Below are 17,388 nucleotides of genomic sequence, written 5' to 3'. Positions count from 1 at the left end.
TGGCATTAAAAATTTTAGGGTTCATGTGTCCTGCTAGTATACTCTTGACTAGACCTGCTTCTAGATCTGGTACTCAGAAAGAGTTATTTACCTAGATCAGGTTGGTAGGCATCGTTGATTTCCTTTACAGCATGGGAAACAAGCCTGCTTCCTAGAATCAATGGAGTTTTATTCAGTGAATTCTCTGCAAACCTGAAAGCATACACTTTCTCAAAAAGCAAGTTATTTAGCCGTCTCTCCCTCCTTGCCTGACTGAGTTGTCCCAACACTCACTAGTATCTTACTGGGCACGCTTGGTTATTTGGTATTTGCCTGCCTCCTTTCATCCTCCAAAGTGACAGCATCACTTACTTTTAAAAGGATATTCAGAGGAAAGGCATTTCTAGCAACAAACATCAAGAATGATGAAAGACACAAAAATGTTCTCTTCTGGAATGTAAAAACCTGTAAAAGTGTACATGCAGTCCCTATATTACTGTTGGCACATCCTCCAAAATTACCTTCCTCTCTGTGTCAGTAGTCCATGTGCCATTTCTAATCTCTTTCACTGAGCTAGATAAACAAGGTAACCTCTACTGCATGGACATGATAAGCCCAGGTAAATGCAAAGGGTACCTGGGTAAATGAATAAATGAGGTAAATGAATAGCCGTTATATCACAGCAACAGCTTTTGATAATGAGTGAGGTAAATAAGATCCCTGGAGAATAGGATTGCCTGTCTGCTTTTTAAGTCTGCACAGCACTGGAAATATTCAGGAGAGGCTTTCTGCGTTCATGGTGTTCACCTTCATGTATTGCTACTTACTAAAAGAGATTTGCATCCAGGAACTCTGAATCATGGACCTTTGTGTCAGAGGTGACCATCTCATGAACACACACGTATTTTTCAATTCTTGCACTCACACACAAATGCAAGATATGGGCAGTAATGCTGAGAAATGTCTTACTGTAAAGCACAAAAATCATTCATAAATTTCTCCTGAGATAAAGGTACAATGCATGCATCACCTTGCTACACCTTCAGCCTCCACTTTCTGTCCACATTTTCATCTTACAATGTCACCTTCATGGTCATTCTGTAGCTGCTCAGTGAGGAGGCTGTATCTCATGGAACAGAGGAATGGCAACTGTATGATGGTCACTTTACTCCAGATGCAAAAATTCTTGTTCAACAGGTACAGACAATGACTCTGAATTTTCTGGCTAGAATTTCTGAGGGTCTGAGATCGTGAACTCATGGGCTCCTGGGTATAATCAGAGAACCAGGGCCATTATTGAGGCCTTACAGCTCTTCTGCTTTAAACTGTGGGCAAACAATATGCATCTGAGCACTAGGTAGCCCCATTTTTAGTCTCCAGCTAGTGATGAGTGGCTCTTTACTCCAAGAAGAGCCTGAGGGGTGACCTGCGTCCGCTGCAGTTCATTCCACATGAAGGTGAGGGCTGCTGCCAGACCTGTTTCACTAGTCAGGGCATAGCAGCCGTGCCTGAAAGCAGGACCAAAGGGACACACAGATATAGCTTATTATCTGCTCAGGGTGCCAGCAAACCCCCAGCTAGACAAAGGTAATGAGTCTCTAGGTCACCTAAGTAATAGAAAGATGTCAATGGGAACCACATGTGGTTAACACAGAGAGACCAACTTTAGCTCCAACTTTAAAGGTAGAATGCTGCAATTCCATTAATTTAGTCTTAAATACCTTATGGTGCCATGAAATAGTTTTTGGCTTCTGGAGTTTTAAAGCTGTATCACAGAGCTCCTGCTCACCTGAAGTGACAGGAATAGGATAAAGTTCAACAGTACAAAGTGCAGAGCAGAAAGTCATGTGCTGAGGGGCCAATTATAAGGAATTCTTACATAAATCTGGAGAGGCAGACAAAGAAAGAAGAGATAAAGAAAGAAGAGTATTGGTATTGGTAGAAGTGATAAAGAGGATGTGGAGCCAAATGTTCTTCAGTCATGCAGCTTTATAGAAAAAGGCTGATGTGAGCGAAGATGGCACTCAGTGAGGTACTCTTAGTAGAGATGGGTAAGTAGGAGAACCTTTGTATAAGATGATGATAAGATCACATTTGGATTCACAGTGTATTCTCATCTTTGATGTCTACTAAACACTTTTGCTTTGACTCCAGTCAATCCTTTAAGTTAGTGTTCCCTTAAATCTCACCACATTCTCTCATTTTCCTCTTTACAGCAAGAAAGCAAGAAAGGTTAATTGCAACACATTTATGGGTAATGAACTCTTCGTCCTTTTCCCTAAGATCTTAACATCAGCACTGTCATCACAGGAGGCATGCTTTAGCTTCGTGTTTCTCAATGCCAATTATAAATCCCAAGCTACCAAGGAAAAAGTTCAAAGGGGTGACAAAGGATTAAAGAAGCTAAATTCTTAAAAAATAGTTGGATTAGTTGCAAGATTACTAGCAATGGCTCGGTTCTTTAAAAGTGAGGAGTGTGTATTTTCATACACTGTTCATACAGGAACTGAAATCAAGACTTCACACCCGCATCTTGGAGAAGCTGCTGCTGCCACCAGCTGGTAGTTCACTGGCCCTTGGCTAGAGAGATGAATACATAGCTTACTCAAAGAAGTCCCAGGAAGACAGGGAGGTCCTGGAAGAGGTCACATCTACAGAAAGTTACAGAAACATTGCTCCAGCCCAAAGCACATTTTGAATGTGGAAAAAGGTAAGACCTGTATGTTAACAGGACCAACCAATGGTAGCATTCCCAGTCAGCAGTTATCCATGCTCATGGCTAGAACAACAAGCGTACTAAATGCACAGCATCAGACATGCAATACTGGTCCTTTTTACAATCAGCTGACATTCATGTGATTCACCACTTAGGTTACAGAAATACATTTTCTCCTTTGTACTCTGGAAATAGAAATTGCAGTTCCTTGCATTCTTCACTGCTGCTTCTGCAAAGCCAAGGTAAGAAGGAATCTAGTGAGCACTATGTTATATACCATGCAAAAACCAAATGGTTTGTCACCTTTGGCTGCCAGCACAGATGTTGTAAGAGAAGGTCTTCGGCACCACCTATGGGATCAGTGCAGGTCACTGGTCCTTTCCTGTTCACCATTCTAACAAGTGAAGATGCACACGGAGATCGTGGATTATGAGAAGATGTATACACAGTTGTAAATTGGCTGCTTGTGTTTGTCCTTAGCAAGCCAAAAGATGGAGGCTTCTCTCTATTAGGTTGTGCAACAACATGCACTTTCTCCTGCAACATCTACAAGAGGACACTAGGACCAAACCTGTGTGTAAGTCCTGGAAGTCCCTGGGTGCACTTCAGAAGATGTTCTCCAGGACTGGTATGGCTGTACTACAGCAAATCTCAGCTTGCTGTTTCAAGCTTGGTTGTTCCTCTGAAAGCTAATATGTTGAAATTAACTATATTAGAAGAAATCAGTAACTTCCTTGTTTTCTAAAGAATACTGCTTTATCTGGTTGTCTAAGACAGAATGGATGTATTCTTGGAAATGCCCTTGTTTTCAGATTAAGTTATGGGAAATAGAAACACAAAATCCTCTTGGGTTTAAGACATGCCTTCATAGAAGATTAAATTAAGTCTGTTGTAAACCTAAACCACAAATACAAGTGATGGATAATGCTTGTTCTAAACTCAGCCACTGAGACATAGCTGGCTATCAGCAGAGTCACATACAGCACTACTGCCTACTACAATGCCAAACCAATGATGAGCAGCCCAGCAGCAATCATACAGCATAAGATTGGCCTCCTTTCTCTTTTCTCTGCTCCTAGACTCTGTCTCCATACATCTATGACAGTGATCACATACATGACGCACAATGCTCCATGAACCCTTGTAAAACCAGTACCTTTCCTACATAAGAGTGTTTATAGAAAACTCTCCTATAATTTCTGGGTTTTCCTTGCTACCCCTCAGACCAAACAACAATTTGCCTCAGCTTCCCATGAAGCCTCTGGGAGGTGTCCACCCGCAACCCACAGAGCAGGACCTGGGAGCTGATGCCTAGTGTGGGGCTTGGCTCACAGGGAGGTCCAGACTGGAAGGGATGTGGCAGGCCTAGCATCGTAGTGACTGCATGGGTGAGTTGAATGCTCAAACATCATTCTCACTGTGACCACAGGAGATCAGGGGAAGAATATGGCAGGAGCTGCACCCTAAAGATAACTTCTTTCCTTCTCCAAGGCTGGACCACTCTACCAGCTTCCCAGCTTGGTCTTTTCTCACCTACTGCCAAACATGGACAGATGTTTTCTGGGAGGAGAGCTGCCAAGTGCAGGGTTTTTAACTTTGCTTTCATGTCATAGAGTCACAGCCACAGGGCTGGATAGTGGTTTAAACTGAGTCTTCATCTACCTGCACCAATCCTTACGAATGTTGCCATATATCATACATATTCTTGGGCTCTGAGCCAGTGGTGGCTTTTATATATGAAATGTGAAAGCAAAAAAATATGTAAAAATGAGAAGGAGCAGCCTGGGTATCATCTCATTCAAGAAGATACACAGGCTTCTAGTAAGGTATATTTATTTTTAAAGGTGTCTCATCAGGCTTGGCAAATCCCTATACCTGTGGTACCCATCCAAGGAGGCTGTAAGCAAGTCTGCCACTGTGGTTCTGGTGGCAAAAGGAAGACAGAGAGTGGAAGGGCTGATGTCAACCCAGTAACACCAAGGGTCTTGAGCAGGCAGGGGACCAAACAATTCCTGAATCAGTTTATCTTATTTGATTTCCTCCTGCTCTGAGAACAGATGGTCCCTTACTCTTCTGTCAGCCTTTTTCTGGTACCTGGCTGTTCCCTACCTGTGCATGATCAGTCTTCTCTGTCATGGCCCCTAGGACACTCAGTATATTGTGTTTCTCCATCCTCTGGCAAACAATATGTGCTTGCCAAAGTGAGATCAGGTAGAGCTTGCAGCTCCCTATCAGAAGTGTCCATGGAGGGAAGATAATAAAGGAATATACATTGGTCCCCAGTGTCCAGCATTGATGTACAACAGTGAACTGTTGCTCATATTGGTTTTCTCTGCTGACACCTCTATCTCTAGGCCACATTTTGTTTCAGAGGTGTTTTGACTGCACTTATTGAAAGCACATCCTGGAAGAACTGCTGGGGCAGGAGGCTCACCAGGCAGTCCCCAGGGGGGTGGACATGGCAGTGCTGAACAGGGCAAATCTGACACAATCTCATCCATAGTTTGTAAAAAGAGCACCGTGGAGTTCTTATGCCAGACTTCACCTGGAATTCAGGTCACATCAAGCTGGTCCAATCACTCTGAAATCACTTTTGAGAGCAATGGGGTAGATGGGGTGATCTGCTCCCAGGGCCACTCCTGAGTAGGATTTTATTTGGCAATATTGCTAGCCAAGTTCCCTGGGGGACTGTTACTGGAATAATTGAATAGTTGTATTGATGAGCTGGAGGTAAATATAAAATTAAGAAAGAGTGTACAGAAAGGCCAGTGAAGTGATAAATAGTGTAGAGGCAGGCTCAACTGAGTGCTTGTATTTGTAAAAGAAATGCATTTTAATAAAAACAAAGTCATCTTACTAGGAGCAAATTGTGCAAGTTCCTGTAACTGGAGACTATATTGCCTATGGTGGCAAACTTTAATGGAAATTAGGGGTTGTAATGTACCAGATCAGCCCAAGCTTCCTATGGAATCTTGTGGCAGAGAGGAATTTTGCAGTCGTGCAGTGCATTGGACAGAAAAGGATACATGAGAGCAGTGCAAAGCATGGGAGTGCAGGGATGAATACCTCTGAAGAGACCAATACCAGATTTCGATGTGCAGGTCATCTTCCCTTTTCTGATGATATTGAAGGATGGAAACACCAAAGAACCTGAAAGTCATTAAAGAAAATGATGTAAAGAGATCATGGTGTTTAATTTATCATATGGAAGTCTGAGAGATGATTCAATTATTTGATTAAAGCAGAGAATAGATATCTGAGATCAAAACTAACTGGACAATAAAGCATTTCTTCATCAGGTAGACAGAGATGTGGAAAGAATCAATAGCTATAAATTAGAGTCTCCTGCAGGCGACACCTGTAAGTAAAACCTATTTAAAGACAGGATACTGGACATGAACAGTAAAGTATCTTTCCCAGCAATGCAGGCAGACTGTGAAGAGGGTGGGATATTAGCACAAAAGAGTGTGAAGAATGAGTTTAAAATTGAAGAGTTACTTGACCTCCCCCCAAAAAAGAATATGCCATGCTTTTCACTCCACCATGTTCTAAAAATCCCTTCACTGCCTACAACTTCCCATGCATACATATGCTGTGATTGGTTTGAACCTGAGCAGTTCAGAAGTGACTTGGACAACCTGGTAGTCCCAGTTCGAACTGGAGGCAGCCTGTGGGCTGTTCTGGTGAATGGGAGACCCTTCACATTGATCTGGCTGAACTCTGTGGTGCTTGCTGATGCCAGCTTCTACTGCAGAACATCCATGCAAGCCACAGTACTACTCCCAGCCCCAAGGCAGCAGTACTGGTGGCTCGCTCCATTCTGGCTGTAACCACGAGTCTGCACAACTTGGTTGTTTAAACACTTCGTACAACAGGGTAGAACTGTGAATGCTAAGTAGCTTTTCTGATTGGTTTTGGTTTGAACCCATGTGGGCATTCCTTCCTTTTTCTTGTACACCAGGAATAATACATCTACCAAAAAATGCCATGGAAGGGCGCAAATGCAGGGACACAAGCATCCATGCTTTTTAACTGTGACAATGGTACCCAGCCGTCTTTTTAATCTGGACTAACATTATTCTTCCAGAATTGCTTTCAAGTACATTTCAGGAGTTGGAATACAAATAAGGGCTACTTTATGCCAGTTAGACTCACTGCAGGAGAAGGGTCCCAGATTCATTTCATTTGCTAGCAAACATGTGGTCTGGGGGTCTTAATAAATCTTACTGCACAGGAGATTCCTATGCCTTCTTTCCTGCATCTCTAGCAATGAAAAGAGTATCAGTTTTAAATACAGTGCACTAGTTATTCTGAGTAACAGAAAAAACAATTGAAAAAAAGAAACCCCAGCAATAGGCAAATCAGCCTCACTTGTTGGTATTATATAATGAGGAGAATATTTTTTCTAAGAGTACAATATATATATATGTATTTTTCACAGCTGTGGAAAAGATCACGTGAAGCTACTTGATAAATATTGAAAGCAAATCTGCATTTCAGAAGAATAGATCTTAATTTTGCTTTAAATGACATATGGCAGCAATATGGATGCAATATAAACTGTGATGAATAAGTTTTATCCTCCGGGGGAAAAAAAAGCCCCAACAAACCAACAGATAATACTTTTGATTTCTCAGCATTTTTTTTAAACAAACTTAAGAATTATTTTTTAATGGGATATTAATGGTACTATGAAATAAAAGTTTTCAGTATTGCAGATCTAGGTTAATTGTCATTACACTATGGAAATAATGCTCCTATCCTGAAACATATGTAAGTCCTTTGCTGTGTCTTGCTGACCTCCTTTGAGCCAGAGCTGTGAGAACAGACTCTGTCATCCAATACCCTTTACTATCAATAGAAAGAGTCTCCCGAGGCTCAGTTATCTTTGGATCAGGTCCCAGAACATCTCAAGATTTACAGGACTTGGAAGAGCAAAAATTATTGTATGAACAAAATCCTGATCCTGCTGCTTCTTAGGTAAATAAATTCAGATTATTTCTGTAAGACTGAGATCCAGCCATGATGCATAAATGCATCATCCTGCTTATTTGTGGCAAGACATGTGATTGAAAGTCATTAATGAACAAGTTGCTAAATACCAAATCTGTGTGGAAACTAATTAGACCTCTTATTCAGCTGAATAATGGGATTTTAAAAAGTTGTTTATTTTATTCTATCACATTATTTTTATACAGGAAAATATGAAAATACTGCATGCTTCTGAGTGAGTCAAAAACCATCCTAAACATAAATACAATCAACTTGATATACCAAGAGCAGGTAAATGGGATTCTCTATGCTGCTCACATCTATCTTCCCTGCTTCTCTTTTCTTATCACTTGTCTTAATTAAAATAAAAAGGGTAGCTGGCTCATAAAATGGAATTCTTAGGCAGGTGATGCTCCTAGTTAATGACCTGAACTTTCAACCTCCATTTCTGGGTCTGAAGAATGAGGAAGAAGTGATCAGTGCATTAGATACAATCACGCAGAAGGGAATAGTAACAAAGTCAAAGACAGAAAGCAAGAAAGACAGAAGGACAGAAAACATACACCACTGGAACTCAGTGTGTTTCATTTTCTTTATTCACTTCTTCCATTTTATTAGCCAGCAGTAGAAAACAGGAGCTGGGAGGAGAATCACAGTTCCAGCGATGTATAAACAGCTGACTTATTTGTTGCTCTTTATATTTCTGAGAAAAAAAAAGGACTATACAAGCACTTTCATTAATTAAACACTGTGTTGTGCCATATTATAATAGAAAAGTAATTTATCTGGAGTATATATACCACCAAAAGAGAAAATAGTGAGCTGAAGTTTTTCCAGACCTGAAGGCCATATATATATACAGTCTCAAATCAATCTTTTTATGCTCTGCTTGGTAAGTAAACACTCTGTAATCTGTCTCCATCCTACAGAGCAAAGGTCATTCTTTGACAGTTCAAGCAGGACCTCATAACAGTAACCACACAGATTCAAATAAAGGCTCCATGTGGGACAGTATCCTGTGCTCAGCAGTGAGCAGAAGCAAATGTTGAAGAGGAAGAGTAATGATAAGAAAAACATCTATAAGACCACTCCCGACTACTTTCCTGGGCTTGGACTACCTTTGGTTCATGGGATTTCCTGAGCCAGGTGGGGTTTATCTACCTCTGTCTGATTCTCTCTACCAATCATTTGTCCCATTCGCCCTTCAACTCAGCAAAGTTTTTTCTATCCATAGTATCCATTGGCAAATAGTACTACAAGACTGTTAAACCTTGCTTGAGAAAAATCACCTCTTTCTGCATGCTTTGAAGCTGTCTCTTGTTGTCTTTAACTTGCTGGCCCCTAGTTTTTGGGCTGAAAGACAGCGTAGGCTCCAGACCACTTGTGGCTTTGTAAATACAGGAAAGTATCAGTCATAGCTGTCATCAGTGGGCTCTCTCTCAAGCTGAAGAGTCCCTGTCTATTCATGTTTTCCTAGTACAGAAGCTATTTCACATCTACAGTCATCTCGGCAGCCCTTCTCTAACTCTTTTCCAGATCTCCTCCAGGGAACCAGAACGGTACCTAGTATTCAAGTTTGGAGCGAGCTGTGGGTTTATGCAGTAGCACAGTGACATTTTCTCCTCTGTTCACAAACTCCTTTTCTAACAACTTGTAACTCTCCATATGACATCTCACCAGCACCAATCACTGAGCTAATGTTATCATGGAACTTTCTAATGTGATCCTTGAGTCTTGTTTCTGTATGGTAATGGTCAAGAGGCCGTGAATCTTCATGTGAAACTAGGGGTTTGGGCTTTTTTGCTTGCTATGTGCAATGCTTTACATTATCTGTCTGAGTTTCTTCTGACACTTTGTTGCCCAGCCACCAAGCCTTTTCAGGTCCTACAATGTGTATTCATCTTTTTTCTGCCAAATAACTTTCTCATTAGCCAATTTTCTCATTGCAACAACTGATCTCTCTTCTGGGTCATCTTTGACCATACAGAATGGCACAATTTTCAGCCCACTTCCCTGTAAAATTCTCCTGGAAACAATTCTCCCCTGCAAGAATTAAACATTTGCCCCTTTTCTTCGTTTTCTATCTGGCAATCAGTTCTTTATTCAGTCTAGGATTTCTCCCCTTATGCCATTGCTTTAGTTCCTTGAAAGACTTTGGCTAAGGATTTCACTAGAAGCCGATGGGAAGTTTAAGTAGATTGTATCAATTAAACAGTCTTACCTATATCATTACTCACCCCTGGAAAAATTCATTAGAGGTTTACAAAAAAGGATTTTCTTCTACGTAATCTGTGCCAGTCTTCCAAAATGGGTCATACTGATCCACATAGCCTCTCATTCTATCCTTTATTACAAACCCTACTTAACTGTCCAGCACAGATGTCCAGCTTACAAGCCAGTAATTGCTTGCTTTCTGCATGGAAATCAGGGTAGGAGTGCAATATAGTTACTTACAATATAAATTATGTTATTTTTTCTAAATCTTTCTGCTCTATGTGCTTATTGATCAATTAATTTGTCAGACCTTTCTTTCTTCCCACTCCTCTCATAGGAACACAGCTTTCTTTGGTTTACTTTCTTTTCCCCGAACAGGAAAACACTGCTCTAGTTGGTGATCTTGAGAAAAATTTAATAACTGGTAATATATGTACAGCAATTTTCAGTCTTAAAGGCACTGTGTATATTTATCTAACAGAATTCATTAATGTAACTTACCTAGCCTAGTAAACAGACACTGCTTTTTGCAGCCTAGGACTGTTTTTATAATTTCACATCTGTACAGCATTATATTTTCCTTAATATTTAGTGCTCTTTACAGTCACTTGTATTTTAACTTTGGGTTAGCATACTTAATCTTACAAACCGCTGAACAGTGCTTTATATTTAGCAAAGACCCAACTTGCTGCTATTGAACTAGCACGGTGACCTAGAAAAGAACCTGACCATTAGAGGGTTTTTTACATTTTTGTTTTTCTCATTGATATAATAAGTGGAAAAATATAACTAATAAAAAGATGCATCCAAGAAATTAAGAATTGCTGCTTTTGATGGTTCACATTGTGGAACAGAAGTGGTTGCAAGTTATAGCTACAAATGCATAAAATACATTAAATCTAATACTGATTGAATATCATATATATTTTAGTTTAGTTCTAACTTCAAACATTCATTCAAATCCTTCATTGTGAATCAAAGCACCAGATTCTTATCTGCTGATGTTACTGGACTGATCTTCTCAGATTCACCTGGAAACAGACATACTGGAAATAATCTATTTATAAAACATACAGTTTTTGTGATGTGCCACGGGAATTTAAGGATGTCAGATAATTTCCCCACAGGGAAAATGATAGCTGGATTATTTAATATAGACTGATATTTTGTCATTGCCCAGCTAATTCTACTGTGTTGTAGAGTGAACCTCTATTAGTATTACTGCTTCTATTTATTACATAGTTTAGACAAACACTCATAATTAGCAGATATAAGACAGGTGGGGAAGATAAAGAGCCCTCATCGGATAATCAGTCCCTGGTTCCTCTATTTCTTTTTGTGTGACATGCCAAACCCACTCTGCCCGTTGCTCAAGCAATAGTTAATTTTTGCACAAAGTAGAACAGCCACAGGGACTGAATGGACTCTGCTGCCAAATATATCCCTGCCTCTGAGGCCAAGGCTTTTCGCAGGCTCTGATCCTTGCAGATAAAAAAAGAGAGATGGAAATCCAGGTGTCCTGAACTCTGGGTTTGCATTTTTGTTACCAGATAAAAGGAAGGTCTGAGGGCTGCCTTTGTGAGTGGGATCGGGTGTGAACTGAGCATATCTATCTACAGATTAGACACGGAGTCTAAAGCAGGCAGAAATATATCTGCTCTTTAGATCCATGCAGTTACCTATATCCCAGTTGTCTGCAGGACCTTTACCCATGAATGAGGTGTTAGGGTCTTCACAGGGATGATCCCTAACCCAGAGCCTCTACCAGCCAGCAGTAGCTGTGCATGATGAGGCAATTTAATGAGGAATTGGATGGGACACAGGGAGGTGATGGGATACTCACCAGCAGCCCTACCTAACAGTAAAGGGCACACAGACATCTTTCTGGAAAGTTTTCAAGAAGCGAGTAGGCTCTGCATTGAGAATGGTTCAAGAGTGGAGTTTGAGTGCAGGGTGGTGGTGGTAAACAAATTAGAGACAGACACAGGATTTGAATTGGTCTGAAAATGAGGAATGATTTTACATCTATGCAACCCAGGAAGGCAAACTACTCAAAAGCAGAGACATTCCAAATGACAGACTGAAAATATAAGTAATGTGCTAATATTTGTTGAGGACAGACAAAAAGGTAATTGACAGGAAAACAATAAGAGTAAATTATTGCAGGTTTATAGGAGTGGGCTGGCAATAAAGACTCTTGTCTAAGAAGTCAAGTCCTGTCTCTACACATCAGGATCTAGACACAGCAGTCCATGTCTGGCAGGCCATATCAGTTAGTACTGAGACTTCAAATATTACCATTCCAAAAGGGGTGCTGGCAATTTATTCAAAGATCTTACTAATCACACTGTGTGCTTCCTGCTCCACTGGGATCTACCGAAAAGTTCCAAAGGATGTTATATGGTAACAGAAGAAAGGAAAGCAGTTCTGAGAGCTACTGAATGATCCATGTTGTCAAACTCCAACTACCTGGCTTTTAGAAAAGATACTGATTATAGTTTGTATTGGTTAGCTCCAAGGTAAGAAGCATTTCTCATTACTTGTGATCACGTATTTGATAAATCCGGGATGATGGAAGCAAATACCGACTCGTGCAAAGAGGATTTATAGATCATATACTTTGTCTGGTGGGCAGAGCATCCTTCCATGGAGCCAGACGCGTAACGAACATAAGCCATGGGAAGCGACAAACCGGGTTTACACGGCCGAGGGAGCAGAACCGGGGGCGTAACGGGGGGGGGGGCGTGGCCTGACTCCTGGGGGCGTGGAAGGGGCGTGACCAATGCAGCCTTCCTCCGTCCGCGCCTGCGTGAGCACCCGGAAGTGGTAGGTGCGTGCCGGCGGTCATGGCCATGGCGGAGAAGTTCGACTCGCTGGAGGAGCACCTGGAGAAGTTCGTGGAGAACATCCGGCAGCTCGGCATCATCGTCAGCGACTTCCAGCCCAGCAGCCAGGCTGGGCTCAACCAGAAACTGTGAGGCACCCGGCGCTCCCCCTGCGTTACACGGCCAGGCCGCCGGGCCTCGCCGCCGCCGCCCCCCCCCCCTCAGCCGGCAGTCTCGGCGTACCGGAGGCCGCTGCCGGCGGGATCTGTCACCCTAACGCAGGCGGAGGGGCAGGGGGGCTCGCCGGGGTTTCCCTCGCAGCCGGGGTTAGGGTTAGCGCAGTACCGCCCTTTCTTGGCTGAAAACAACCCGTTTTCTTCTTACAGAAATTTCATGGTGACGGGCTTGCAGGATATAGACAAGTGCCGGCAGCAGCTGCATGATATTAGTGTGCCCCTGGAAGTGTTTGAGTAAGTAACATTCTGCCTAGAAGGAAAGGTACTGTACTTGGGTGATATGAAATAGTGTGTCTTTGCTGCTGAGGGTGGTTAGGCACTGAAACAGGGTGCCCAGAGAAGTTGTGGCAGGCACATCCCTGTCAGTGTTCAAGGCCAGGCTGGTTGGGGCTTTGAGCAAACTGGTCCAGTGGGAGTTGTTCTTGCCCATAGCATGGGGGGGTTGGAATGTGATGGTCTCTAAAGTTTCTTCCAGTTCAGACCAGCCTATGATTCTGTATTTTCACTGAGGACCGCTTGTTTCTTAAACTCCATTTTTCAAATGCCTCATAAGAACATGAGCAGGCAGAAGAAGGTAAGAAGTACCTTCAGTCTGTGGAAAGGCAGGAGAGTAAGAGAACTGATTAATTATATGTCTGCTTTCAGATCTCTCTTTTTATTCTTTTTGTTTGGTTTTGGGTTGTTTGGGTATTTGTTTTGTGTTTTTTTTTTCTATTTTTTTATTTATGCTGACTTTAGATATGTAGATATTAATACAGAGTTTGCTGAGCCTAGTGGTTTGGTAGGTAAGCTTTCATTTTGGAAACGTGCTTTTACACTAGGGTAGAATCAGGATTTAAAGTTGCAGGTGGAAATACATTAGGCCAGTACTTAGATGCTTTGTTTCAGTAGCGACATTCTTGCTGGCAGAAAATTAGAACATTAAAAGTAAAATCATGAATGTAGAACAAGAGCTATACAAGACAGCTTTTACAGTAGAGCTGACAAGTTAATTTACTAGTGTTTCTTATAAGTCCAGATGATTCTGGTTTGCTATATTCTAGTGTGTTGCTGGCAACACAGGGCTTCAGTTAGGCTTTCACTCTATCTGTAAATCCAAAAGTGTTCTTTACTCAGTGATGGAATTTCCCTTTCTCAAGCGCATACATTGCAAAGCAGAAATACACTTCTGTATCTGCCGATTAAGGTGTGCCCTGCTTGAACTGTCTTTTGAAAATGGCTGAGTTAAAATGCATTTTTTAAAATGCACATCTCGGAAAATAGTAGTGACAGAAAGACAACAAGGTGAAAAATTATGTAGGTAGTATCTTTCTTTTCTATTTTCAGATACATAGATCAAGGCCGCAATCCTCAGCTTTACACTAAAGAGTGTCTGGAGCGAGCTTTGGCTAAAAATGAGCAAGTAAAAGGAAAAATTGACACAATGAAGGTAAACAAGAAATAATGAAAGTAGCAATGTAATAATGTATTTGATAAGTTTTTACTTTCCTGTAGGTATGTGAGGGGTTTTCATTTGTGCAATTATTGACTCCCTTAGTTCATTTGTATTAGGAATTGCTCTGGATCCCTGTACCTTAATTGATGCTAATGTTGCCTGTTCTAAAAGAAGCAGTGTAACTCATCCCACATCTGGCGATGCAGATGTCACTATGATTTTACTTTGGTTAAAGTTGCATGTAGCATTACAGGGTATTTGTTTTTCATATTGAATGCTAGAAAGTACCTCACGCAGTTGTAGATTTCTAACTGGAGTGTGTAAATCTAGCAATAAGCAAAACGGAAGGGGTATTTTTCCAGTCTTGAATGGGTCTTAAGAGTCTTAAAATGTTAAATGTACTCCATAAGCATGAGTTAATCTTTATAAAATGATTTTAAATTTATGAAAGTGTTTAGGGTTTTCTGAACCTGTACTTTCATTTAGTATGAATCCAGGCGTTCTGCTGCATTGATTAACTGCTGGAATTACTCCTGAAATACACATTCAGAAAAGGAAGTTTAGTGAGATTTGAGAAAGGGCTGTTTGTGTTTCAAAACATTCTTTAGCTGAACTTAAAAGTAGTGCTGCAGAATGTAGATACTTGATATGCTTTGTGTTTGTAAAAGCTGTAGGAAGAATTACGTATTTCTAAGCCAGGTGTGAGTTGTGGTGGTGGAGGGGATTCCATGTCGAATCAAGGGGATGTCCTTTATCAGCTTTGCTTAATAAGATCAGGCAGATGTTGATGCATCACAGTTTACCAGAGAGGTCTAACTATTTTGTATTTCTTAGGTGAAAATACTAGTTAATTTAAGGGAAGCTGAAAGCATTTTAGTTTGCCTCGTGCTTTCTTAGTAGATTTCATCTGAGCGTTTTCTGTAAATTTTATAAACATAACTGTGTATTTCTGTGTGTGGTTTTGAGGTATTTTGGGGGGGGTACCATTCTCTTAGGTCATTGAAATGTAGTGTTGTATACAAACACTTCCATTAATTAGATAACATTGCTTGAGAAAATGTAAATAAATCATGCAGGTGGTGTGTATGTTCTGCTTTTTCTCTCCAGAAATTTAAAAGTCTGTTAATTCAAGAACTAACAAAGGTGTTCCCGGAAGACATGGCAAAGTACAAAGCTATTCGAGGAGAAGATCCGCCTCCTTAAGATGGCCTTTGATAGCTCTAAAATTGTCAATTCCATAAACTGACAACACTCTATGTTGGAGAGAGGGAGAATCTGAGCTGTTGCAACAACTGTACTAAGAATGGCAGTGGTGGACTGTGAAGGAGCTCAGTGATTGCTGATGGTTCTGGTCTGAAGCTACTGAATCTTTCTGAAGACTTTTACTCAAAGATTGCCGTTGAAACTTTTTGTGGTAATATGTTCTTTCCTGAAAGCTTCTGGAGATGTCATTGCCTACTGAGCATCACTGTGTAGCACTTCCCGCAAAGTACGTTTCCGGAGCAGAAAATCATGGGTTTTGTCCTCTGAAAAGTGTGCTCGAGCATTGTGGCTTCAGCCATTTAAAAGAGAAGTGTATTTACTATATTTGACTATTCTTTATTTGTAAACTGCTTTAGTTTTTATTTCAGTACGGTTGACTGCTTTCATCTTAGCAAATTCTGCTGAACAGGAGCCTCTCAAAGGCTGTGGTTCTCCTGTGTGTCGTAATGAATTGCAGCTAAGAAACCCTTCAGATATTCTTGTTTTGTTCTATGAGCTGCAGTTCAGATGGCTGAGAATATAGAAAGTGAGCTTATTTGTGCCCTAGCTCCTCAACAATGTTAATATTTTGTATAGTATTTAATGTAAGCTTTTGCTTGATTCTGTTCATTTTCTGTAAGCGGGTTGTTGAATTAAAAAAAAATATCTAAATTCTGACATTTTTCTGTTGTATGTCATTCTTTGGAGAATGAAGTGAAGCCTGTGAAAAACAGCATATTCCTCACTGACAGTGAGAGAAGTGAAATTTATATCAAAACTTGGCTGTTAAAAGACTGTATATCTGAAGATAATGTCAACCTGGTATTTCGGTTTTGTGGGGAGACTTCTGGTTTAGTACCTGAAGCAAAAGATTTTGGGCATCAGTGATTGTCACCCGAAGCATTTCTGATCAACTGCGACCTCATTTGTGAAATCTGTAATTGTTCTGAAATATTCCCAAACATAAACCAGCATGTTGGGCTCACTGCCCTGAGGTGTAGAGCATGTGCTTATCACAGTGGAAGGTTTTAGACTACTCAGTCTCAACACTGATTTATTTTCCATTGCAGTATGCTGCAGATGGTGGTAGGTTTCTGACCAGCATGGGGACCTTTTCTTTTATGTAGTGCAAATTGTGATTAGCACCTTTGCCTGTAGGTGAAGTCTTGAAGAGATGCTGCAAGGATATATTTAATTTGCTTTTCAAGGCATTGGGTTGTGATCACAAATGGTTTTAAAGATGTTTGGGGTCAGAAACAGTTTAAAGTACATTCAAAGTCGATTTTACTTTGAAACAAAGGTGAGGCCTCTGGAGGAACTCTTACTTCTATCTGTGAAGTGCATATTCTCTATTAATTTCTAATTTCACTACATTTATGTGTGCATATATATGCAGACATCTCTGTACCTGCTTCCAATTTGTCACACTAAGCATTATTTCTCTATTAGTAACTTTAGAGACATTAATGTTCTTACATGAGGGTAAAGTTTTCAACCAGGAGGGACCTTATCTTTTTAATTCTCTAATAAAAAATCCAAATACTTAGTTTTACATTCTGATTCCTCCTTTGATTCAACTCCTTTGCTGTAATGCCGTTCAAAACTTTCAGCTTATAATTCTAGGTTTAAACACCATATTCTAAAATGCAGTCCTCATTTTCAAATTAGTTTTTACACATGATAACTTTGAGACTTCTGTGTTAATGTATAACAATGTTTGGCTGGCAGTGTGAAAATACTATCACAGGA

At 40.7% G+C, this 17,388-nt stretch overlaps 1 protein-coding gene across 2 annotated transcripts; it reads left to right on the top strand.

Moving 5' to 3' along the window:
* The first annotated feature begins 12,694 nt into the window (after positions 1-12,694).
* Positions 12,695-16,563, top strand: MED10 (mediator complex subunit 10). 2 transcript variants are annotated; one of them, XM_061449169.1, is made up of 4 exons: positions 12,695-12,875; positions 13,113-13,196; positions 14,289-14,391; positions 15,474-15,604. In XM_061449169.1, the coding sequence occupies exons 1-4, from the start codon at positions 12,748-12,750 to the stop codon at positions 15,510-15,512; spliced, it is 354 nt and encodes a 117-aa protein (XP_061305153.1). In that variant the 5' UTR covers positions 12,695-12,747; the 3' UTR covers positions 15,513-15,604. The 2 variants fall into 2 exon arrangements, with proteins under 2 accessions (XP_061305153.1, XP_061305152.1); XM_061449168.1 differs by having other exon boundaries at positions 12,698-12,875; positions 15,505-16,563.
* Positions 16,564-17,388: the final 825 nt, after the last annotated feature.

This window comes from Pezoporus flaviventris, unplaced genomic scaffold, assembly GCF_033815535.1.
Source record: "Pezoporus flaviventris isolate CSIRO_AGI_PZ_B2104156 unplaced genomic scaffold, CSIRO_AGI_Pfla_v1 ptg000007l, whole genome shotgun sequence".
NCBI lineage: Eukaryota > Metazoa > Chordata > Aves > Psittaciformes > Psittacidae > Pezoporus > Pezoporus flaviventris.
The sequence above is the reverse complement of the archived record's forward strand: the minus strand, read 5'-3'. Positions and strand labels throughout refer to the sequence as shown.

Coding starts and splice junctions, on each gene's coding strand:
- MED10 (XM_061449168.1), top strand. CDS start 12,748: ATGGCCATGGCGGAGAAGTTCGACTCGCTGGAGGAGCACCTGGAGAAG. Junction 13,197..14,288: donor GTGCCCCTGGAAGTGTTTGA/GTAAGTAACATT, acceptor TTCTATTTTCAG/ATACATAGATCAAGGCCGCA. Junction 14,392..15,504: donor GAAAAATTGACACAATGAAG/GTAAACAAGAAA, acceptor TTTTCTCTCCAG/AAATTTAAAAGTCTGTTAAT.